This window comes from Triticum dicoccoides, chromosome 1B, assembly GCF_002162155.2.
Source record: "Triticum dicoccoides isolate Atlit2015 ecotype Zavitan chromosome 1B, WEW_v2.0, whole genome shotgun sequence".
Taxonomy (NCBI): domain Eukaryota; kingdom Viridiplantae; phylum Streptophyta; class Magnoliopsida; order Poales; family Poaceae; genus Triticum; species Triticum dicoccoides.
The window spans coordinates 591,873,218-591,898,200 of NC_041381.1; the positions used below are offsets into that span (position 1 = coordinate 591,873,218).

Sequence of the window (24,983 nt, forward strand, 5' to 3'; positions counted from 1 at the left end):
AACTCCAATTTATAAGATGGTAGTGAAGTAGAGATATATAGTCACGTAAAAAAAAGCGTGTACCCAGTGCTGAAAGCTCCCACACAAGGTAGGGTCTGGGTTCTAGGACAGCCTTACCCCTTGCATAATAATTCTGTGAGGAGGCTGGTTCGAACGCAGGACCTCCAGGCCACAAGTGGAGACTCTACCACTGCGCCAGGTCCGCCCTTCATATATCACATCAGGATAAAAAGAATCCCTTCATACAAGGATTTCACCTTTCGTCCTTTTCAGCAAGAGCACATGAGAATAATGTTTTTGCTTAGTGCAGTTGACCCGTATACTTATAAAGCAACGTTTACATGCTGGCCTGATTTAGTGGTGTGCTCTGTTCTTCTGATATATTTCCTTTCAGTTATTTCCTATGCCTTCATATTCTTCTCCAGCTGTGTTCTTCTTTCTCCTGCACTGTAAAAATGTATGCCCAGTTAGCCGATTACAGCCCAGTTCTTTTAGCGAGTTCTATAATAAGCTGCCCCCTCCCTAGCTTAGTTTAGAAGCCTCCGTGGGGGACTTCTTTAGAAGCTCCGACCAATATGGGGGTGGCTTCTAGAATAAGTTGGGGAGGGGGCGGCATCGTCATAAGCGGCCAAAAGAACTGGGCCATATGTAATGAAGTAATCATCGCCAGTTATTTGTACTTTTGTGGTCATCGCTATGTGCCTCATGTTTAATGTCATTCTGGATTGTGATTATGCAGGTGCGTCTTTGTAGAGAGAAGACCTCTAAAAGCGTATATGCAATGAAAAAGCTTAAGAAATCTGAAATGCTTCGTAGGGGCCAGGTAACTGTGTACGGTTTATCCGTTTTTTTTTTTGTATTTTCCGTTTCTGGTTATATGCTGTCCTGACACTGTCATGTTTGTACACATTTCAGGTGGAACACGTCAAAGCCGAAAGAAACCTTCTTGCAGAAGTCGATAGTGCGTACATAGTAAAGCTTTACTATTCTTTTCAAGATGATGAGTTCTTGTATCTCATCATGGAGTACCTTCCTGGTGGTGACATGATGACTTTGCTCATGCGCAAGGACACTCTGACAGAAGATGAAGCAAAATTTTACATCGCAGAAACTGTACTAGCAATAGAGTCCATTCACAAGCACAATTACATTCACAGGTATCGTGTATAACGGTTCTCTTGCTCTGTTAATAATTCTGCCGCTTAGGTAATCTAAGATGTATTTTTGTGTTTGTTCTGTCAGGGATATCAAGCCAGATAATTTATTGTTAGATCTCAGTGGTCACTTGAAGCTTTCTGACTTTGGATTGTGCAAACCTTTGGATAGCAGTAATTTTCCAAATTTGAATGAACCGGATTATACACCTGGAAAAGGTGCTAAACCTTTACCCGATAACACCAGTCGATTAACTAACTCTTCTGCACCGAAGCGTACGCAGCAGGAGCAGCTGTCACATTGGCAAAAGAACCGTCGGATGTTGGTAAGTAACACATCTAGGATGGAATCAACTTATTGATGGTTGGGAAACAATATTAACAATGTTATGATGCCATGTCTAATAAATTGATATATTAATGTTTGTAGTACACTTCTACAGGCATATGCTTGGTTTCATGCCTTGCCAAAATAGTTTGTAGAAATGTGGTCCCCAATTTTCTGGCTCCATGAATGTTGGCAAGATTTGACGGAATTTGGCAAGGCATTATCTCGTCTCTAATGTTGATAGCAAATCAATCACTATCCTAACGTACATTGCCAAAATTTGGCACAGAATTGGCAGCAAACCAACCTTCATACCGAAACGTGGCAACTTTTGACATTGCTGAAATGTTGGCTTGTCAACTTGGGGCATCAAACCAGACAGAGGCTTTATGCTGCCTTCGTATTACCTATGCATCCATTTTCTTGGCCTCCTACCTTGCAAAAAACCATATCAAATTTCAAGTTTTTATCTATTGTTTCGCTGAAAATGTGTCGGAGTTACTTTGAACATGAATCTTTCTCAAGGAAGCACTATGAGAAATGAAGAATACAGAAACATGAACATAAACATAAGCTGTCCGGATCTAAGGAGGCATGGTTTTGGTGTAACATGCCAATCTTCATGGTGTTGAACCTAGTCAAATCCAATTGCAGGATGTTTTAAATAATGTTTGCTCAACTCAAGAAAGCCAGTTACCTTCCTTCAGTGGGGCGATAACTATTGCAAGGAAATCAAATACCTCATATTCTAAGCTTGAACTTCTAGTGGGTTGTGTAAATGATGTATTATGGTACTTCTTGATAATCATTGGTTTTTCTTATGTGGGATTTGTATCTTGACTTGGCTTTTCCTTTCATATCTGTTGTCTATGTTTTGCTATGTTAACAAGCGAGTATGCCCCACTGGCATAGCTAATATGCTGGTCATTCTTGTGTCATACAGGCGTATTCTACAGTTGGTACTCCTGATTACATTGCTCCAGAGGTTCTATTGAAGAAAGGATATGGAATGGAGTGTGACTGGTTAGGTTTCTCATCTTGTAATGGTTTTCTTTAGTCGTTAAACTTCTTAATTTCCATTGCACATGCTTTATGTATTTAATGGATTTTTGGTTTCACATTTCTTTCTTTATTAGGTGGTCCCTTGGTGCTATCATGTATGAAATGCTAGTTGGTTATCCCCCATTTTATTCGGAGGATCCAATGTCAACCTGCAGAAAGGTATGTCTCTCACACAGGCTTCATGAATCAATCACTGAGGATGTTTATTTGATACTCCCTCCGTCCCAAAATAAGTGTCTCAACTTTAGTACAACTTTGTACTAAAGTTAGTATAAAGTTGAGACACTTATTTTGGGACGGAGGGAGTATTTGGTATCTTCAGCCTATGTAACGCTTGCCAGACTCGCACGAGACTGACTTTAGTCAAATCTATAACACATAGGACAGGGCAAAATGCATAGATGCACCATAGTAGTGTGAATTGCCTGTCATTTTACTACCCTGTGGATAGATTCTGATAGTTGCAGCTGGTCACTGCAGCTCATCTCTAGTTCCCTACTATACACCTTATATGGACTCTATTATTCATCGCATGCATGATATTGGGTTTACCCTGTTTAGTGTTCTGTAGTAGGATTTTTTATTCAACAATTCACCTAACTTGTTCATTGGCACACAAAATACTCGTATAACTGTACGAAAATGCAATCTGATCTGTTTGATACTCTTTTTTGTTCATCCAGATTGTGAACTGGAGAAGTCACCTGAAATTTCCTGAAGAGGCAAAGCTTTCTTCTGAAACTAAGGATCTCATTAGCAAACTTCTCTGTAATGTTGAGCAGAGACTTGGAACAAAAGGAGCCCATGAAATAAAAGTGTGTCCCTTACCTTGGTTCTACACAGTACACCCTCATTTCTCTCAGTTACCTGCTTAGCTGATAACACCATATCATCCACTTCAGGCACATACATGGTTTAGAGGTGTCCAATGGGAAAAGTTGTATCAGATGAAAGCTGCTTTCATACCAGAAGTTAATGGCGAGTTGGATACTCAGAACTTTGAGAAATTTGAGGAGGTAATATTCTGTGGTTCCACTTTGTATATCTTTCTAGACAATATGCATTAATAGTATTTCCTGCTCCAGACACTTGATGGTTTCTGCAGTGCATGACAGTCGATAACCAAAGTGGCTTGAAGTATGTTTCCACTTTTTTTTGTGCTGACGGTGATCTGTCATGCATTGACTGTTGGCATGGCTCACAGTTACGCAGTGGCTAACTTAAGAGATTCCAGAATGCTGTGCATTTATATTTCCGAGCAGTGAAATATGCATGTACTGACAGTTGCAGTTGGCATGGAAGCTGTTAATAACCTGTTTTACCTGTTTTCACCTTTTATTTTTAGAGGCTTGCATTTTTAATTTTGAAATACACTTAAATATTCCCAAAGCAGGTTTTGACACAGGGACGGCACAATTTTTAAAATACGGCCATGTTCCCCATGCAGGGCCGTCTCCAGAAATTCGGGGCCCCGGGCGAAAACCAAAAAATAGCCCGAAATTTTGAACAATTCATGTAATAGAAGAAGAATTAATATGCCTAAAGCACAGTCTCACTTTATTATCTAATTTTAAATATGTTTTATTTTTTACAATATTTAGACATATCAAATACTATTATGCTAAAAAATCAGTAAAGGATAGCAGAGCAGTAAACTAACCTCTTGTTCTACCAAAAGAGCATTCGTCTCGTATTTCTTGAAAATAAAATCTTCCTATCATCATACTTAATCTTCACCAAGATATCATTTTCAAGTGCTATTGTTGCCAATCCATTGAGAATTATCTGCACCCACTTCATCGACAAAATTCTCATCATCAATTTATGCATCACGGGCCTCAACCTCTGCTGCATTACCATCATGGCCATCATCAACATTAACATCTGCAGTTTGATTTTCAGAATAAAGTTGAGTGTCCCTCACAGTACTCAAGGGCACCCGTTTGAAACTGCACCTAGACTTCCTGTCTTTGTTTCTTCTTACGCTTTGCAGCATCAGAATCATGCTTCCTAATTCTAGTAGACATGCTGAAGATTAGGAAGTAAACCTAACAAATTATAAATGATCAAACGGAATAAAATTAGTTCCATATATGGTAACAATCAGGAGATGACTAGATCTTCAAATACAACCCAAAAAAAGGAAACTGAGAAGGGAACCTTACTCTCGGAGATTAAAACACAGTCAGTAGTCCAGGCATGGGCGCCCTCCTGAATCCTGATCGAAGCAAGGAACGGCACCACGGTCTGCCGCTGTTGCGTTTTCATGGCAGCAAGACGATCAGCCGAATGTGATTGGATCATCGGAGGCAACGGCGCCGGCACGAGCACGACTGCTAGGGCCTCGCATCGCACCTTGCCCTAATGGCCGATGTGAGTTCTGTCCTGGCTCTAAGCCTCCAGCGCCTGATTGGGGCATTGGGCCTTGATTAGCTTTTTGGCCTATAAGGATTTTGCCTTCCGTGCTCCATCCAGCCATCGAGTAGCATGGACATGTACGTTTCTTGTACTGGTTTTTACGAACTTTCAGCGACACGAGGCAATGAACCAATCTTTCATCTACTGTTTTTTTCTATCGACGGGCCCCCCCCGATTTTGGAGGCCCTGTGCGGTCGCTCACTTCGCTCCCCCTCGTCGACGGGCCTGTCCCCATGTACCTACTACTTAGATCTCCATGATAAATGCTGTTGAGACTTGAATTAGAACTGTGTCAAAAGCTCAAGGTGTCATGCTTCCATTTACCTTTGTTTCAACATATTTTTGCAGACTGGAGCACAAGTTCAGAGTTCATCTAAGGCGGGTCCATGGAGAAAGGTATGCCTGAATTCAACATGAAATGCAGCATGCATGTGTTTGCAGTGTGCTTTTTTAGCTTAATAATAATAATGTCATGGGAATATTGAGTTCACTCATGTTCAGCTTCATGCCGGCACTGAAGATTTTTTTTCTTCCAGATGCTTCCATCCAAGGATGCAAATTTTGTTGGGTACACGTACAAGAACTTTGAAATTGTGAATGACGATGAAGTTGCCGGGATTGGTTAGTCTCTCTTGACTGCACTATTGCCTTTGGCCTAGGGATTTTGTATTCTTAGTTCGTTAGTTTTAGAATTGAATGGTGCTTTTATGCAACAGCCGAGCTGAAGAAAAAGAGCTCCAAATCAAAACGGCCAACCATCAAGACATTGTTTGGTAACTAGCACTGGCCAGTATTTTACATTTGGTTCCCCACCTCACCATTTATTTTGATCACGATCCATTTACCTTTGTTCGTATTGAAACAGAGAGCATGGATGAAGATGAACCTGTGCACGGCAGTTTCTTAAATATGTTGCCCCATAAGGAGGGACAACCTTCTTCTCACTCAAGCGCCCCACCAGAACAATACCAACCTCGACGTAAATAGGATATGGAGGTTTTAAAAAGTAAACCACAGAAAAGTAAAAGAGAGGAAAAAAAAAACTGTTGCCTTTTGGTCTTGGTGTTACCCCGTCCAGCTTTTGTAAATCCTAACCGATGCTTTCTTTTTAGTGAATTTGTTAAAACAAAATCCATCCCCTGTCTCCAAAATAGTATGGTGTTTGATGTTAGCAGTGATGCCTGTTTGGTTCGCCGTATGTTGGTTTGACAGTCTCGGCGATGGGTCCCCGGCTATTACTGGCTACAGCATAAGTGTATACTGTTACCAGCTCTGACGAGCATGTGTATTACAATTGAATTCACCTCTGCTTTTCTGAACCTTTTGAAGAGGTTTTTATAGCTCACAGTAAAACTGACTGATATGGTTATCAAGATCTTGACAGGCAATGATGATTTGTGGGTTACGTTTGTTCTGGTTTTGCCTTACTGAAACCCTATTGCAATCATCTCAGCCGGTTTGCTTTAATGCTTCTATGTGCGTTACGAGTTCTGAAACTTGTAATTTCTGGCATTGGCTTAGTTGCGGAATCATTTGAAAGTGGTGAAGTTCATGCAAATGCTTGGAACAGGTGAGGGGATTTCTTGCCCGTGTGTCGAGAGTAACATGTTGAGTACGGCTCGCCACTTGCATTTCTTCGTCGAAAGCAAAACGAGAAATGGGTACATCAGGGAGGCAGGGACCAATATTTTCTCACTTGAAACCAGCATTTGCGCGTCAAAAGAGAACAATGAGCAATCTTTCGAGCTAACCAGAGCTGAAAATGGAGCCATAGGTTTTCACGTCGTCTCCCCAGCTTAGTCTGGAATTCAAGTCACATGGTTACAACTTACAATACAGTTCAAAGAATGTACTGCCTACATTCTGAATTATAAGATGTTTTGGATATTTTGATATGGACTATATATGAATTGAAATGAGTGAACGAACTCATAAAAAAGGTGTCTATATATATCCCATTCGGGAAAAAGTTAGAACGTCTTATAATTTGGAACAGACAGGGTATTTAGTAGAAACTTGCATTTTACTTTTAGTACTTACAATCTGCGACTTGTGCAGAAATTACAAAAGTTCTTTCTGCAAAATAAGCTGTGTGACTTGTATTACAACCTTCTGTACAATAACATTTTTTGCAATTCTTGCATAGCTTGCAAAATATCTTATCATTTACCAAAAATAAGGCACAACCGTATGTCGTAAATAAATGACTTATAGTAGATGTAGAAAGTGAGCAGTATATATGTTTTTTAAAACATTGAGACACTCTATTAACATATGTGAATAACACAATTGGTAAAATACAATTTGTGTCGTGGAAAGGTCACGGCAGATGTCCTAGCAAAATGACTTAGTCGTGAAGCAATCGCAACTAGGAAGCTTAAAGGGGTTAAACGGGACAAAGGACACGAAAGTTTATACTGGTTCCGCCCCTTGCGGTGAAGGTAAAAGCCTACGATCCAGTTTCGGTGGAATTGCTTATGTCTCGATTACCAGGGAGCGAATCCGCTTGACCTAGCTTTCGATCTGTTGTTTCTTGCCTTGAACCGCCGTCGGGTCGTCCCTTTATATACAGAGGTCGACGCCCAGCGGCTTATAGAGTTTCGACCGGCTCATAAACAGTGTCCGGCTCGATGACTATCTAGCCTTGCCTTATAACTCAAGTCATACATATATGGTGGTTTATCTCTATGGGCCTTAAGCCGCCTTTGGGCCTTGGGCCCTTTAACTAAATCGCCATCTTCAAATATCTTCATGGGCTTCATGATGATGAACCGCCATGGGTATAACCCGGCCCCTCCTGGGCGGGTCATACCTAATAGTTATATCCCCAACAATTTGAGAAACTGTTCTCCTCCACAGTTCATATGCGCCTGTAAGTACTTGCTTACCCGTACTCCAGATCTGCATTAGGGTTTCAACTTGTTTGTCGTGTTCTTCGTAAGTTCTTCCACCGCAACATCTTTTGATTCTAAAAAATGGAACAAAATTCATGCGTAGCTATTTTGCCTTCTCCTTTAATACCAGCGAACCCCCTTTCTTTGGAAAGAGATCCCATCAGAGCTTATGAACCCCTGTACTGGTTTTTTAGGTTCTAAATTTTTTCCTTTTTCTAAATTGTCGCTGATCTAATAATACTTGCAATCTGTGAAATCTGTTTGTGCCGCACTTAGCAAAAAACTGCACCTGGATAGATCCACCTAGTCATGACGGCTCGTACCCGCCGGCCTTAATTGCAATGCTCAATAGATAACATCAAACTGCTCATGGCGGCTTAGATAACCTGCCATAATTAGTCATATACCATTAGTCCCCTTTTTAAGCCGCCACTCTGAATATGCGCTGTAATACCTTTCCCTCCGGCTTAAATTTGAACCGGCAAATTTATTCTTTTTTAGGCTTCCTTCTTCACAATGCCACCCAAAACAACCACTTCCTCTAATTGGGTTCGCTCCATCGTCACGGAGAGCACACTTGAAGATTTTGTGAAACTCGGCTATCTGCCCAAAAAGGATGTCATGTCTTACCGCCCCCCTAAACCGACGGAAGAGAAACCTCATCCAAAAGAAGGGGAAGTTATTGTCTTCACTGATCACATGAACCAGGGCTTTTCACCGCCCGGCTCCAAGTTCTTCAGGGACGTTTTGAGCTTTTTCGACCTTCACCCTCAAGACATCGGACCCAATTCTGTGTCTAACATATGCAACTTTCAAGTATTCTGTGAGGTATATCTTGGAGAAGAGCCCAGCTTGGAACTCTTCAGAGAATATTTTTACTTGAACCGCCAAAATGAATATTCCAATGGACCTAGTTTGGAACTTGGCGGGGTTTCAATCCAACGGCGGAGAGACGCCATTTTTCCTTATGCACTGCCGCCAAGTCATCCCAAAAACTGGAACCAGACATGGTTCTACTGTCAAGATACTTCTCCGGCTAATGAGAATCCTCTGCCCAGCATTCGCGCTCTGCGTCTCGAATCTTACCATCCTCTCCCTGACAAGTTAACAACTGCAGAACGCCAGAAGCTCGCCCTACTATTGCCAAAGTCAAGGCTCTGTTGGGTAACGGCTTAAATGACATTGATTTGGTCCGGTGTTGGGTAGCATGGCGGGTTATCCCCCTGAGCCGCTGCTCTGCCTTGATGTGTACTTACACCAGTGACAAAAAGGATCCTCTTTGCCACAGTCCCGATGATTTACCTTGATGTCCTTATCAATGAGATGATAAAATCTCTTCTGAATGAGAGCTTAGCTGATTGCAGCAAGGTGGGCCTAAGCCCTTTCTGCAAGTCTAATCCAACACCAAAAGTAAGTCGTTGATCCGGCTATTTTACCTTTATCCTTAATACTTTGTTTTAGCTCAACCTTGACGATGTTGACAGGCTGATGATGACTTTTGGAATAAAGAATATGATCATGGCTGCAAAGAGAGCCAGGAAGGCTAAGAAGGCCGCCAGGAAAGCCACCAAGAAAATAGGAAAGAAGCCCAGTGCTTTTGAATTATTTCAACGAGATGACACCTCTGAGTCAGAGGTAGCCCTTGATTCTCTTGGCTCTTTTTTTCAATCATCTTATTGACACTGACTATCATCAGGACGACACGGGAACGAGTCGGGGAGTGGAAGAAGAGGTAACTATTATTTCCTCTGACTCCGAGCCTTTGCCAAGACAAAGAATCCGAAGAGTAACCCGGAAAGTAAGATTTTCACACCCCTTAGCTCATATGGATCCTCACTTTATTTTGAAGCAACAGCAACACGAGAGCCGGCGGCAGAGTCGGACGAGCAAGGATGCGGAACTCTCCTCCAGCTTACCGAACACGCTGAGGAAGTGCCGAAATGAGGTCACCCCCGATTTAAACACTTGTTATCCTTTGGCGGGTCTCACTCGTCTGCCGCTCAATTCTTCCGATTCAAATTATCACGAAACTTCACATTCTTCTTCGGGCGACTCAATCCAGTTCAACATGCCGGCTTTCAAAACCGCTCCTGGGTAATGATTTTACTTATCCTTTATTCATTACAATCCTTTTATACGTGTACTGACCTTTTTTTGATTTATGTAGTGGAAAAGCAAAGCCCAGCAAAAGGACAAAGAAGAACAAGCTGGCCGAAGGACCAAAAGTCCATGAACCGAGGCCCCAAACCACATCACCTGGGGCCTCCATTCCTGAGCCTTCTGATCCGGTTCATGATATTCCAACCATGACTGTTGATCTGCATGTTGATCAAGCCAAAGATGATTTTTTAACTCGTGAAACCTCAAGCCCTGTCAAGACAGCCAACACACAAGATGATGAGGTAGAGATCACCAAGACCGGCTTTACTGAGCCGGGGAGACCTAGTGTGCTAGCCAAGCATTCTGCTAAGGAAGAACATGTTGAGCCATGCAAGGTACGATTTGATATTGCCAACTATGCTCAACTGGGCATTGGTGAACTATACTCTGGCTTTCTCAGCCAAGTACACAGTAGCCGTGATCTTGAGGTGGACATGGTGAAGCAGATGCATCTTAAATTTGAGGTATGATCTCTTCAACTCCTAGATTATGCATATCCTGCCAGCCCCCAAGTTTACCGCTTATTCTAAATATGCTGTAAATTTGATCACTATGAATCTTTTCAACATCCGGCTTAAAAGAGTGTAGCTCTCCAGAACCGGCTATGACCGGTTGTAATACCAAGGTGTCGTCATAAAATTTCCACTAGACAAGCAATATGCATTAGCCCCCAAGTGCCAAGTACTCTTGCTCGCAAAGTGCTTGGGACTTATTCACTTAAGCCGCCACTAGGATAAAACTTTCAGTAGGCATTAGCCCCCAAGTGCCAAGTGTTATTGCTTGCAAAAAGGCTTGGGACTTAATATTATGATCTGATATTGATCTATGATTTTGATCCGGTTTATGAACAGGCCACCACTGCTGAGCTTCAATCAGAGCTGTCTGACGTGAAGACCCATCTGGAGATGCAAGAGACTGAAACCCAGAAGGCGAACTCAAAGTTCGAATTTAGCGTGGGTGAAGCAGAAAAGCTGAGAACCGGCTTTAAAGTTGAAAAGAGCGCTTGGACTGAAGAAAAAATTGTACTGACCCAACGGGCAGAAAAAGCAGAGGCGGCTCTCAAAGAGGCACCACGGAATTTACCGGCTTAAAACGCCACGTGTCTCAGATGGTATCTGCTATTTTTGGTAAGTTGCCTGATGACTGTCAAATTTTGAATATCCTCCTTGATGACATTACCTTCTCTTAACTCCTCTGTGAATATTATGCAGGCCCCAGGAGCAGCAATCTCAACCAGGACATGCTTGTAAAGCTAAAAGTAGTTTACACATTGGTAGAGCAGCTTTACACTGGTGCTCAGCGTGCATTGGCCGCAGTTGCTCTGTCCAATGAAGCCCACACACTCTTGGTTGACGTGTTAAGAAAACTGTATGTACTGCCCCAGCGTTTTAATGAAATAAAACGATCATTTGCAAGAGCCGGAGCTGTGACTGCCTTGAGCCGGGCCAAAGCATGGCTACCGGAATTAGACCCGACCGACATCTCTATCGGTTATCCAAGACTCAAGGAGGATAGCACTCCACTTGAATAGAAGGAGTTTGCTGCTTGCGTGAAGGAGATACGTCCTCTGGCCAGCTTGATTGCCAATGAAACAGACCTCACCAAGTACCATCCGGCTTATGACGCCGGAAATCAGAGGATGCCAACACCATCTTATAAAGTGACAGGCCTGACCCCCCCAATCTGTAAGCACACCTTTGCCCCTGAAGTTGTTCGTCCTAGCTAATTGATGATGAAGCTGAGTTTCAAGCTTTGAATGGCATTGACTGGTCGTCATCAACCTTCCAGGACGTAGAACAGGACAAAGAAGCGGAGAGGGTTGAACCAGAAGCATCAGGCCAGCAAGAAAATTGGTTCATTGGACGGTTGATATCTGTGACTTGTTAAAAAGCAATTGATAATTTAGACTCGGGGAGTCATGTAATAGGATAGTAATGACTTTGTTCTGTCCTGCCATCGTGCACGTTTTGGTGCTCAACACTGTTAAACCGCCCTTTGATAATTTATCGCCTTTACACTTATCATTTGTTTGACTTATGTGTAAGAAAATCCTTGAATTATCTTGCACATAGAAATAGATGACAAGAACCCTTGGCGGTTTACCGCAGGGCGGGTCACAATATCTCACATATAACCATTGATGTATAAACAGAAACCATGGTTAGGGCAGGTATGAATCAGAATATGAAACATAGCAATATCATACCTCTAATATTGCATTGTACTGGTGGTTTATGTGGCATGTGCAGTAAGGGAGATAACCCAATCTTTAGAAGCCAAAACTTCCAAACGTTTTATGATTCTCATATGCTGGCGACTTATCATCAAAGTCAAACCGGGTTAACTGAAACCGCATATATGCCTCTGATGTAAGCAAAAAGTATCAAAAGAAACCCGAAAAATCATTTCAAAAGACTTAAATCAACAAGAGAGATAAAACACGAGGCTATGTTCTCTTTGGTGAATGACACCTATGTTTGAACAAGAAGCCGGACCAAAAGGGTTAACGACTATGTTCTCTTTGGTGAATAACACCTATGTTTGAACAAGAAGCCCCCTAAGTGGTTTTTTGGCTATGTTCTTTTTGGTGAATGACACCTATGTTTGAACAGGAAGCCGGACCAAAAGGGTTAACGACTATGTTCTCTTTGGTGAATGCCAGCTATGTTTGAACAGGAAGCCCCCAAGTGGTTTTTGGCATTGCGCCGATCAAGTGGGTACCGACAGCTATGTTCTCTTTGGTGAATGACACCTATGTTTGAACAGGAAGCCCCCAAGTGACCTTGAGACATTTTTTAACGACTCTGATTCGAATACGATCAGAGTCGGACCAAAAGGGGTTAAGCTATGATTCGAATAGGATCCAGGCCCCAGATGATCAAGTTGTTTGAATAGCTATGATTCGAATACGACCAGGAAGCTATGCCGAAGGGGTTGAGCTAGATTCGAATATGATCAGCCCCCAATGGTCATTTATGATGACAAAGACACATGATCATTTGAAGATGAAACGACAGAGACCCTGCCTGATTTATAATCATCATAATATATACATGGTGAAAATATGTACATCATAAGAACCGGCGGCTCATGTGTAGTAAGGCCGAAGATGAGCAATATTCCATGGCCAGCAGGTCTCTTCCTCCGACTTACGTGAGTCTTTGTGCTCTCGAACATCGATAAGATAGTATGACCCGTTGTTCAAGTTCTTGCTGACCACAAAGGGCCCTTCCCAAGGTGGGGATAACTTGTGTGCGTCAGTTTGATCCTGGATGAGCCAGAGCACCAAATCACCTTCTTGAAAGATTCTGGACTTAACCCGACGGCTATGATAACGGCACATGTCCTGTTGGTAAATCGCCGAGCGGGCCGCCGCCAGGTCACGCTCCTCATCTAACAGGTCAAGTGCATCCTGACGCGCTTGTTCATTATCAGCTTCAACATAAGCCGCCACGCGGGACGAGTCATGAGGATGTCACTAGGAAGAACCGCCTCTGCTCCATAAACCATTAAGAAAGGTGTGTAACCCGTGGATCTGTTGGGGGTAGTATTGATACTCCATGGCACTGAAGATAACTCCTCCACCCAACAACCCGGCGTCCGTTGTAAGGGAACCATAAGCCGGGGCTTGATGCCTTGCAAAATTGCTTGATTGGCTCTTTCAGCTTAACCATTGGATTGGGGTGAGCTACTTATGAAACATCAAGTCAACGTTGACAAAACTCCTCCATGGCACCCTTGAAAAGATTAGTGCCATTGTTAGTTATAATGCTGTGTGGAAAACCAAAGCAAAAAATCACCTTTTTCAGGAATTGAACCACCGTGGCTGCATCACACTTGCTAACTAGCTCTGCCTCAACCCACTTTGTGAATTTATCAACCGCCACCAAAAGGTGGGTCTTTTTATCTTTGGACCTTTTGAAATGCCCAACCATATCAAGCCCCCAGACTGCAAACGACCAAGTAATTGGAATCATCCTCAATTCTTGAGCCGACACATGAGCTCGACGTGAGAATTTCTGACAACCATCACATCTCATGACCAGATCTTCTGCATCAGTGTGAGCCGTCAGCCAATAAAACCCATGACGAAAAGCTTTGGCCACAAGGGACTTTGAACCGGCATGGTGACCACAATCTCCTTCATGAATCTCACGAAGAATCTCACAACCTTCCTCAGGAGAAACACAACGCTGAAACGCCCCAGTGACACTGCGGTGGTGCAACTCACCATTGGCAATCATCATTGACTTAGACCGCCGGGTTATCTGCCTGGCCAAAGTTTCATCCACAGGTAACTCACCCCGGGTCATGTAAGCCAAATATGGTAGCGTCCAATCTGGAATAGCATGAAGAGCTGCCACCAACTATGCCTCTGGGTCAGGAATAGCCAAATCTTCCTCTGTAGGCAATTTAACGGAGGGGTTATGCAGAACATCCAAGAAAGTGTTAGGTGGCACCGGCTTACGCTGAGATCTCAAACGGCTCAAAGCATCAACTACCTCATTCTTCCTGCAATCAATGTGTTCCACCTGATAACCCTTAAGTTCATATCCTTAGCCATCTGAAGACCATGAAGCAAGGCTTCATACTCAGCTGCATTGTTAGTACAGGGGAACATCAACCTTAGAACATAACAAAACTTGTCACGTCGAGGGGAAGCTAAGACGACTCCAGCCCCCGAGCCTTCCAATTGCCTAGATCCATCAAAGTGAATCATCCAATATGTGTTATCTGGCTTCTCTTCAGGCATTTGCAGCTCTATCCAATCATTGATGAAATCTGCCAGTGCTTGAGACTTGATGGCAGTGCGAGGCATATACTTTAAACCATGAGGCCCAAGCTCGATAGCCCACTTGGCTACCCGCCCTGTAGCTTCTCTGTTTTGAATGATTTCCCCCAAAGGAGCAGAACTGACCAGAGTGATGGGATGACCCAGAAAATATTGCTTAAGCTTCCGGCTGGCCATGAACACCCCATAAACAAGCTTCTGCCAATGTGGATACCTCTGCTTGGACTTAATGAGCACCTCACTGATATAATAAATCAGCCGTTGAACTGGATATTCCTTGCCTGCCTCCTTCTATTCCACCACAACAGCCACACTGATAGCCCGAGCATTAGCAGCCACATAGAGCAGCAACGGCTCCTTGTCAATGGGAGCAGCAAGGACTGGCGGTTCAGCAAGCTGCCTCTTCAAGTCTTAAAATGCGTCATTTGCAGCATCACTCCAGACGAAGTCATCGGTCTTCTTCATCATCTGATACAGCGGTATGGCCTTCTCACCTAACCGGCTTATGAACCGGCTTAAAGCAGCAATACGACCCGCCAGATGTTGAACATCATTGATACACTTCAGTTTTGCCAAAGAGGTAATGGCCTTGATCTTCTCCGAGTTAGCCTCAATGCCTCTATTTGAAACCAGAAATCCCAAAAGCTTGCCTGCCGGCACACCAAAGATACACTGGGCCGGGTTAAGCATCATATTGTAGACCCGGAGATTATCAAAGGTCTCCTTCAAATCATCTATCAAGGTTTCCTTCTCTCTGGACTTTACCACAATGTCATCTACATAAGCATGAACGTTACGCCCCATCTGAGTGTGAAGACAATTCTGCACACAATGCTGATAAGTCGCATGGGCACTCTTGAGTCGAAAAGGCATAGATACATAGCAGAAGTCTCCAAAGGGAGTAATAAAAGATGTCTTCTCATGGTCCTTAACTGCCATCTTGATCTGATGATAACCAGAGTAAGCATCCAAAAAACTCAAACGCCCACATCCTGTCGTAGCATCAATGATTTGATCTATACAGGGGAGAGCAAAGGGATTAGCCGGACAAGCCTTGTTTAAGTCCGTGTAATCCACACACATACGCCAAGTGCCATTCTTCTTGAGCACTAGCACCGGGTTAGCCAACTACTCATGATGAAACACTTCAATAATGAACCCAGCTGCCAAGAGCCGGGCCACCTCCTCACCAATGGCCTTATGCCTCTCCTCATTGAAGTGACGAAGGAATTGCTTGACCGGCTTAAATTTCGGATCAATATTGAGAGTGTGCTCAGCGAGTTCCCTCGATACACCCGGCATGTCAGAAGGTTTCCATGCAAACATGTCCCGGTTCTCACGTATGAACTCGATGAGCGCGCTTTCCTATTTGTGATCGAGATTAGTGTTGATACTGAACTGCTTGGATGATTTGCCAGGAACGAAATCAACAAGCTTGGTGTCATCGGCCAATTTAAACTTCATTACCGGGTCATGCTCCGTAGTTGGCTTTTTCAAAGACGTCATATCAGCTGAATCAACATTATCCTTGTAAAATTTCAACTCTTCCGCTGCATAGGCCGACTCAGCATAAGCCTGTCACCTTCTTCACACTCCAAGGCTGCCTTTCGACTGCCATGCACTATGATGGTCCCCTTGTAACCCGGCATCTTGAGCTGCAGATAAGCATAACACGGCCGCGCCATGAACTTGGCATAAGCCGTCCGTCCAAACAGAGCGTGATACGGGCTTCTGATCTTGACTACTTCAAAAGTTAATTTCTCAGCCATGGAATCATACTCATCTCCAAAGGCTACTTCCAGTTCAATCTTGCCAATTGGGTATGCCGACTTACCGGGCACCACTCCATGGAAGACAATATTGGATGTCTTAAGATGCTTGTCAGTTAACCCCATACGACGGAAAGTCTCATAATAAAGGATATTAATGTTGCTACCTCCATCCATGAGTACCTTGGTAAACTTATATCCACCAACTTGAGGCGCCACCACCAAAGCCAAGTGACCCAGATTATCAACCATGGCGGGTGATCTTCCCGGCTCCACATAATGGGTTGCTCAGACCATCACAAGTATTGGGGAACTGCCGGTTCAACGGCGTTCACAACCCTCTTGTGAAGCTTATGGCCCCGTTTGCACAAACTTGTGGTGAAAACGTGATACTGCCCACTATTCAACTGCTTTAGATGACTTTGATATCCGGATTGCTGCTGCTGCTGACCCCCTGGTCAGCTTGTTGATTGTAACCACCCTAGCTACTTTGATTATATCCACCCTGATTATTTTGGTGGCCCTGGATGCCGGATTTAGAACTACCACCTCCATAACCCGGGCCATGAAAACCGCCGCCACCTGAGCCGCCACCCGTCCCTTGATTGCTATCAAATGCATTGGAATTTTTGAAAGCCTTCATAATCATACAATCTTTCCAAAGGTGAGTGGCTGGCTTCCCTTGCGAGCCATGCCTTGGACAAGGCTCATTAAGCAATTGCTCAAGAGTAGGACCTGACCCGTCATTCCAAGGAGGTGGCCTCCCCTTACGATGTTGATTGTTGCCCTGCACATTGGTGTTAGCCACAAACTCTGAGCTACCATCAGCCTTGCATTTACCATTGCCCCCCTGATTCACCGGGTTATGCTGCGGACCCTTAGCGTTGCCGTTCTTCTTTCCCTTCCCTGTCTTCTCATCGTCAGACTCGGGGTCCTTGGTACTATCAGAGTCCGCATACTTGACCAGAGCCGCCATCAGCTGGCCCATGTCATTACAATCGCGCTTGAGCCGCCCTAGATTCTATTTAAGGGGCAGGAAACGACAATTTTTCTCCAACATTAAGACCGCAGAGCCGACGTCCATCTTATCGGATGAATGTATGATAGATTTGACCTGGCGCACCCAATGGGTCATGGATTCACCCTCCTCTTGCTTGCAGTTAGTCAAGTGTACAATCAACATGGGTTGCTTGCATGTGTCTTTAAAGTTCTGAATGAACCAGGCCTTCAACTCTTCCCATGACCCGATGGAATTGGCAGGCAGTCCCTTTAACCAAGTACGAGCCATTCCATCCAGCATCATGGTGAAGTATTTGGCACACGCAGCGTCACTGACCTCCAATAGCTCCATGGCCATCTCATAACTTTCAATCCACGCCTCGGGGGGTAAGTCGGCTGTGTAATTAGGCACCTTTCGAGGTCCTTTGAAATCCTTGGGCAAACGCTCATTACGTAGAGCCGACACCAAACAGGGTATACCTGTAGACCGAGAGGTCACGCTTGCCTCAATCGAAGTCGTAGGATAAACCGGAAAAGGCTGGTGAGCCGCCTGCTGAACCGCCTGCCCGTCTTGTTGAAGAGCTCCATCACGTGCCAGGTCATGCCCGCGCGGCTGGTCACGACGCTCGACATTGCTTGAAACGTCTGGTGAGTCCATGGGCCCGCTATAACTCTAGCACCGGCTTGGACGAGGGGTTGAGTGAATCTTGTCTCGACTGTAAGAATATGCCTCCTGCTACGCCAAGGCCGTCTGAAGAAGTTCTCTGACCCTTCGTGTTTCAATCGCCGTTGGAGAGTCGCCATCAACTTGGAGAGCCGCCAATCATGCTGCCGCAACAATCATTTTCTCCAATGGATTAGAATAGTGACCCGGTGGCGTCGGTACATGTTGAGGCGGAGCAGTATTCAGACGAGGGGGCTTGATACGTCTCCAACATATCTATAATTTTTGATTGTTCTATGCTATCATATTACCTGTTTTGGATGTTTATGGGCTTTATTTTACACATTTATATCATTTTTGGGACTAGCCTACTAACCGGAGGCCCAGCCCGTATTATTGTTTTTTTGCCTATTTCAGTATTTCGAAGAAAAGGAATATCAAACGAAGTCCAAACGGAATGAAACCTTCGGGAGCGTGATTTTTGGAACGAACGTGATCCAGAGGACTTGGAGTGCAAGTCAAGAAGCAATCGAGGCGGCCAAGAGATAGGAGGGCGCGCCCACCCCTCCTGGGCGTGCCCCCTGTCTCCTGGGCCCCTCGAGCGGCCACCGACGTACTTCTTCTTCCTATATATGCCTACGTACCCCGAAAACATCCAGGGAGCCACCGAAGAAATATTTCCTCCACCGTAACCTTCTGTATCTGCGAGATCCCATCTTGGAGCCTTCGCCGATGTTCTGCCGGAGGAGGAATCCACCATGGAGGGCTTCTACATCAACACCATAGCCCTTCCGATGAGTTGTGAGTAGTTTACCACAGACCTCCGGGTCCATAGTTATTAGCTAGATGACTTCTTTTCTCTTTTTGGATCTCAATATAGTGTTCTCCCCCTCTCTTTTGGAGATCTATTCGATGTAAACTCTTTTTGCAGTGTGTTTGTCGCGATCCGATGAATTGTGGGTTTATGATCAAGTTTATCTATGAGAAATATCTGAATCTTCTCTGAATTCTTTTATGTATGATTGAGTTATCTTTGCAAGTCTCTTCAAATTATCGGTTTGGTTTGGCCTACTAGATTGATCTTTCTTGCCATGGGAGAAGTGCTTAGCTTTGGGTTCAATCTTGCGGTGTCCTTACCTAGTGACTGAAAGGGTTGCAAGGCACGTATTGTATTGTTGCCATCGAGGATAAAAAGATGGGGTTTATATCATATTGCTTGAGTTTATCCCTCTACAACATATCATCTTTCTTAATGTGTTACTCTGTTCTTATGAACTTAATACTCTAGATGCATGATGGATAGCGGTTGATGTGTGGAGTAATAGTAGTAGATGCAGGCAGGAGTCGGTCTACTTGTCACAGACGTGATGCCTATATACATGATCATGCCTAGATAATCTCATAATTATTCGCTTTTCTATCAATTGCTCGACAGTAATTTGTTCACCCACCGTAATACTTATGTTATCTTGAGAGAAGCCTCTAGTGAAACCTATGGCCCCCGGGTCTATCTTTTATCATATAAGCTTTCAATCTACTTTTATTTGCATCTTTACTTTTTGCATCTATATTATAAAATACCAAAAATATATTTATCTTATCATACTATCTCTAACGGATCTCACTTTCGCAAGTGGACGTGAAGGGATTGACAACCCCTTTATCGCATTGGTTGCGAGTTCTTTGTTTGTTTGTGTAGGTTCGTGGGACTTGTGAGGAGCCTCCTACTGGACTGATACCTTGGTTCTCAAAAACTGAGGGAAATACTTACGCTACTGTCCTGCATCACCCTTTCCTCTTCAAATAAAACCAACGCAAGCTCAAGACGTAGCAAGAAGGATTTCTGGCGCCATTGCCGGGGAGGTCTTCGCTCAAGTCAAGACATACCAAGTACCCATCACAAACTCATCTCCCTCGCATTTACATTATTTGCCATTTGCCTCTCGTTTTCCTCTGCCCCACTTCACCCTTGCCATTTTATTCGCCCTCTCTTTCCCAATCTCTCTCTTTTTCGCTTGCCTTTTTCTGTTTGCTTATGTGTTGGATTACTTGTTGCCATGGCGCAAAATAATACCAAATTGTGTGATTTCTCCAATACCAATAATAATGATTTCCTTAGTACTCTGATTGCTCCTCTTAATGATGTTGAGTCTTGTGAAATCAATGCTGCTTTGCTGAATCTTGTTATGAAAGATCAATTTTCCGGCCTTGCTAGTGAAGATTCCGCTACCCATCTAAACAACTTTGTTGATTTGTGTGAGATGCAAAAGAAAAAAGATACGGATAATGATATTGTTAAATTGAAGTTATTTCTATTTTCACTTAGAGATTGTGCTAAAGTTTGGTTTTGGTCTTTGCCTAAAAATAGTATTGATTCTTGGAACAAGTGCAAAGATGCTTTTATCTCTAAGTATTTCCCTCCTGCTAAGATCATCTCGCTTAGGAACGATATTATGAATTTTAAACAACTTGATCATGAGCATGTTGCCCAATCTTGGGAAAGAATGAAATTGATGATTCACAATTGCTCTACTCATGGTTTGAATTTATGGATGATCATACAAAAATTTATGCCGGTTCGAACTTTGCTTCTAGAAATCTTTTAGATTCGGCTGCCGGAGGCACGTTTATGGAAATCACTTTAGGAGATGCTACAAAACTTCTTGATAATATTATGGCTAATTATTCTCAATGGCACACCGAACGATCTACTAGTAAAAAAGTGCATGCTATAGAAGAAATTAATGTTTTGAGTGGAAAGATGGATGAGCTTATGAGATTGTTTGCTACTAAGAGTGCTTCTATTGATCCCAATGATATGCCTTTATCTACCTTGATTGAGAATAATAATGAATCTATGGATGTAAACTTTGTTGGTAGGAATAATTGTGATAACATTGCTTATAGAGGAAACTTTAATTCTAGACCGTTCCCTAGCAATTCGTCTAATAATTATGGAAATTCCTACAATAATTCTGATGGTAATTTTAATAAGATGCCCTCTGATTTTGAAAATAGTGTAAAAGAATTTATGATCTCTCAAAAGAATTTTTGTGCCTTGCTTGAAGAAAAATTGCTCAAAGTTGATGATTTGGCTAGGAACGTTGATAGACTTTCGCTCAATGTTGATTCTTTGAAACTTAGATCTACTCCTCCTAAGCATGATATCAATGAGTCTCTCAAAGCTATGAGAAGTTCCATTGATGAGTGCAAAGAAAGAACCGCTAGATTGCGTGCTAAGAAAGATTACTTTGTTAAAGCGTGTTCTTCTAGTTTCCATGAAAATAATGATGAAGATCTTAAGGTTATTGATGCATCCCCTATTATATCCTTGTTTTGAAATATGAATCTTGATGATAATGGGACTGGAAGTGAATCAACTTTTGTTAAAAAGCGTTCTGATAATTTGGAGCTTTTAGATCTTGATGCTAAATTTGGTAAAAGTGCAATTGGAGAGGTCAAAACTTTAAATAGTATTGAACCCACTATCTCGGATTTCAAGGAATTTGATTATGATAATTGTTTTTTATAAAGTTGTATTTCCTTGTTGCAATTCGTTGTGAATTCTCCTCATGCTTATAGTCAAAATAAAGCCTTTACCAAACATATTGTTGATGCCTTGATACAATCTTTTGATGAAAAACTTAATTTGGAAGTTTCTATACCTAAAAAACTTAATGATGAGTGGGAACCTACTATAAAGATTAAAATTAAAGATTATGAGTGTTTTGCTTTGTGTGATTTAGGTGCTAGTGTTTCCACGATTCCGAAAAGTTTATGCGATATACTAGGTTTCCATGATCTCGATGATTGCTCTTTAAATTTGCACCTTGCGGATTCCACCATTAAAAATCTAATAGGAAGGATCATTGATGTTCTCATTGTTGCAAATAGAAATTTGGTGCCCGTAGATTTTATCATTCTTGATATAGATTGCAATATTTCTTGCCCTATTATTCTTGGTAGACCTTTCCTTAGAACGATTGGTGCGATTATTGATATGAAGGAAGGGAATATTAGATTCCAATTTCCATTAAAGAAAGGCATGGAGCACTTTCCAAGATATAGAGTCAAATTACCTTGTGAATCTATCATGCGAGCTACCTATGAATCAAGTGCCAAAGATGGCACTACTTAGATCTATCCTTGCTTTTATGCCTAGCTAGGGGCGTTAAACGATAACGCTAGTTGGGAGGCAACCCAATTTTCTTTGTGTTTTTTGTTTTTGTTCCTGTTTAGTAATAAATTTTGCATCTAATTTCTGTTTAGATATATTTTCTTGTTTTAATTAGTGTTTGTGCCAAGTAGAACCTATAGGATAACCTATGATATGAGTTGATTTGATTCTGCTGAAAAACAGAAACTTTGCACTCACGAGAAAAAATTCAATAAATCACAGAAACGAGATTTGCATTGATTCTTTTTGCTTCTGTTCAATAAACAAATTTTTTAGGACCTCCTATTTTGGTAGGATTTTTAAGGTTCCATAAGTTTGCGTTAGCTACAGATTGCTACAGACTGTTCTGTTTTTGACAGTTTCTGTTTTTCGTGTGTTGTTTGCTTATTTTGATGCATCTATGGCTAGTATTAAGTGGTATGAGCCATAGAGAACTTGGAATATAGTAGGTTTAACACCAATATAAATAAAGAATTATTTCATTACAGTACCTTATGTGGTGGTTTTGTTTTCTTTCACTAACGGAGCTTATGAGATTTCCTGTTGAGTTTTGTGTTGTGAAGCTTTCAAGTTTTGGGTAAAGCTTTGATGGACTATGGAATAAGGAGTGGCAAAAGCCTAAGCTTGGGGATTCCCAAGGCACCCCAAGGTATTCAAGAATAGCCAAAAGCCTAAGCTTGGGGATGCCCCGGGAAGGCATCCCCTCTTTCGTCTTTGTTCATTGGTAACTTTACTTGGAGCTATATTTTTATTCGACACATGATATGTGTTTTGCTTGGAGCGTCGTGTATTATATTAGTCTTTGATTTTTAGTTTACCACAATCATCCTTGCTGTACACACCTTTTGGGAGAAGCCTACTTGATTAGAATTTATTAGAATATGCTATGTGCTTCACTTATATCTTTTGAGCTAGATAGTTTTTGCTCTAGTACTTCACTTATATCTATTAGAGCACGGCGGTGGATTAATTTTGAAGAAATTGCTAGTATCTCATGCTTCACTTATATTATTTTGAGAGTCTCTTAGAACAGCATGGTATTTGCTATGGTTATGAATTTGGTCCTAGAATGATGAGCATCCAAGTTGGGTATAATAAAAACTATCATAGAAAGTGCATTAAACACTAGGATCAATTTGATGCTTGATAATTGTTTTGAGATATAAAGGTAGTAATGTTAGAGTCATGCTAGTGGATAATTATGAAATTGAGAAATACTTGTGTTGAAGTTGGCAAGTCCCGTAGCATGCACGTATGGTAAAAGTTGTGTGACAAATTTGTTGCATGAGGTGCTCTTTTGATTGTCTTCCTTATGAGTGGCAGTCGGGGACGAGCGATGATCTTTTCCTACCAATCTATCCCTCTAGGAGCATGCGTAGTAGTACTTTGCTTCGATGGCTAAGTAGACTTTTGCAATAAGTATATGAGTTCTTTATGACTAATGTGAGTCCATGGATATACGCACACTCATCCTTCCACTTTGCTAGCCTCTACTATACCGCGCAACTTTCGCTGGTAGCATGCACCCATTATATACCTTCCTCAAAACAGCCATCATACCTACCTATTATGGCATTTCCATAGCCATTCTGAGATATATTGCCATGCAACTTTCCACCGTTCCGTTTATTATGACACGCTCCATCATTGTCATATTGCTCTTTGCATGATCATGTAGTTGACATCGTATTTGTGGCAAAGCCACCTTCATAATTTTCATACATGTCGCTCTTGATTCATTGCATATCCCGGTACACCGCCGGAGGCATTCATATAGAGTCATATCTTGTTCTAGCTTTGAGTTGTAATTCTTGAGGTGTAAATCAATAAAAGTGTGACGATCTTCATAATTAGAGCATTGTCCCAGTCAGGAAAGGATGATGAAGACTATGATTCCCCCACAAGTCGGGATGAGATTTCAGACTTTATAAAAATAAAAGAGGCCAAAGAAGCCCACCAAAAAGAGAAAAAAGAAAATAAAAAAAGAAAAGAAAAAAAGAAGGAAAATAAAAAATAAAATGAGAGAAGGGACAATTGCTACTATCTCTTTTCCACACTTGTGCTTCAAAATAGCACCATGATCTTCATGATAGAGAGTCTCCTATGTTGTCACTTTCATATACTAGTGGGAATTTTTCATTATAGAACTTGGCTTGTATATTCCAATGATGGGCTTCCTCAAAATGCCCTAGGTCTTCGTGAGCAAGAAAGTTGGATGCACCCACTTAGTTTCTTTTGTTGAGCTTTCATACATTTATAGCTCTAGTGCATCCGTTGCATGGCAATCCCTACTCACTCACATTGATATCTATTAATGGGCATCTACATAGCCCGTTGATACGCCTAGTTGATGTGAGACTATCTTCTCCCTTTTGTCCTTACAACCATCACCATATACCACCATAGTGCTATGTCCATGGCTTGTGCTCATGTATTACGTAAGAGTTGAAAAAAGCTGAAGCGCGTTAAAAAGTATGAACCAATTGCTCGCCTCGTCATCAGGGTTGTACATGATGGGAGTATTTTGTGTAATGAAAATGAAGCATGGACTAACTATATGATTTTG

General features: G+C 42.3%; 1 protein-coding gene across 2 annotated transcripts in view; it reads left to right on the forward strand.

The window, feature by feature from the left end:
• The window catches only part of LOC119348955 (serine/threonine-protein kinase tricornered-like), a 10,120-nt gene extending 3,777 nt beyond the window's left edge, over positions 1 to 6,343 (forward strand). For both annotated transcript variants that reach the window (XM_037616964.1, XM_037616963.1), the window contains exons 4-14: positions 740 to 823; positions 916 to 1,157; positions 1,243 to 1,480; positions 2,426 to 2,505; positions 2,619 to 2,703; positions 3,228 to 3,359; positions 3,447 to 3,560; positions 5,311 to 5,358; positions 5,499 to 5,583; positions 5,679 to 5,735; positions 5,828 to 6,343. In XM_037616964.1, coding sequence (XP_037472861.1) covers positions 740 to 823; positions 916 to 1,157; positions 1,243 to 1,480; positions 2,426 to 2,505; positions 2,619 to 2,703; positions 3,228 to 3,359; positions 3,447 to 3,560; positions 5,311 to 5,358; positions 5,499 to 5,583; positions 5,679 to 5,735; positions 5,828 to 5,949 — 1,287 coding nt within the window. In that variant the 3' untranslated portion in view covers positions 5,950 to 6,343. The remainder of the gene's footprint in view (positions 1 to 739; positions 824 to 915; positions 1,158 to 1,242; positions 1,481 to 2,425; positions 2,506 to 2,618; positions 2,704 to 3,227; positions 3,360 to 3,446; positions 3,561 to 5,310; positions 5,359 to 5,498; positions 5,584 to 5,678; positions 5,736 to 5,827) is intronic.
• The last annotated feature ends 18,640 nt before the right edge of the window (positions 6,344 to 24,983 follow it).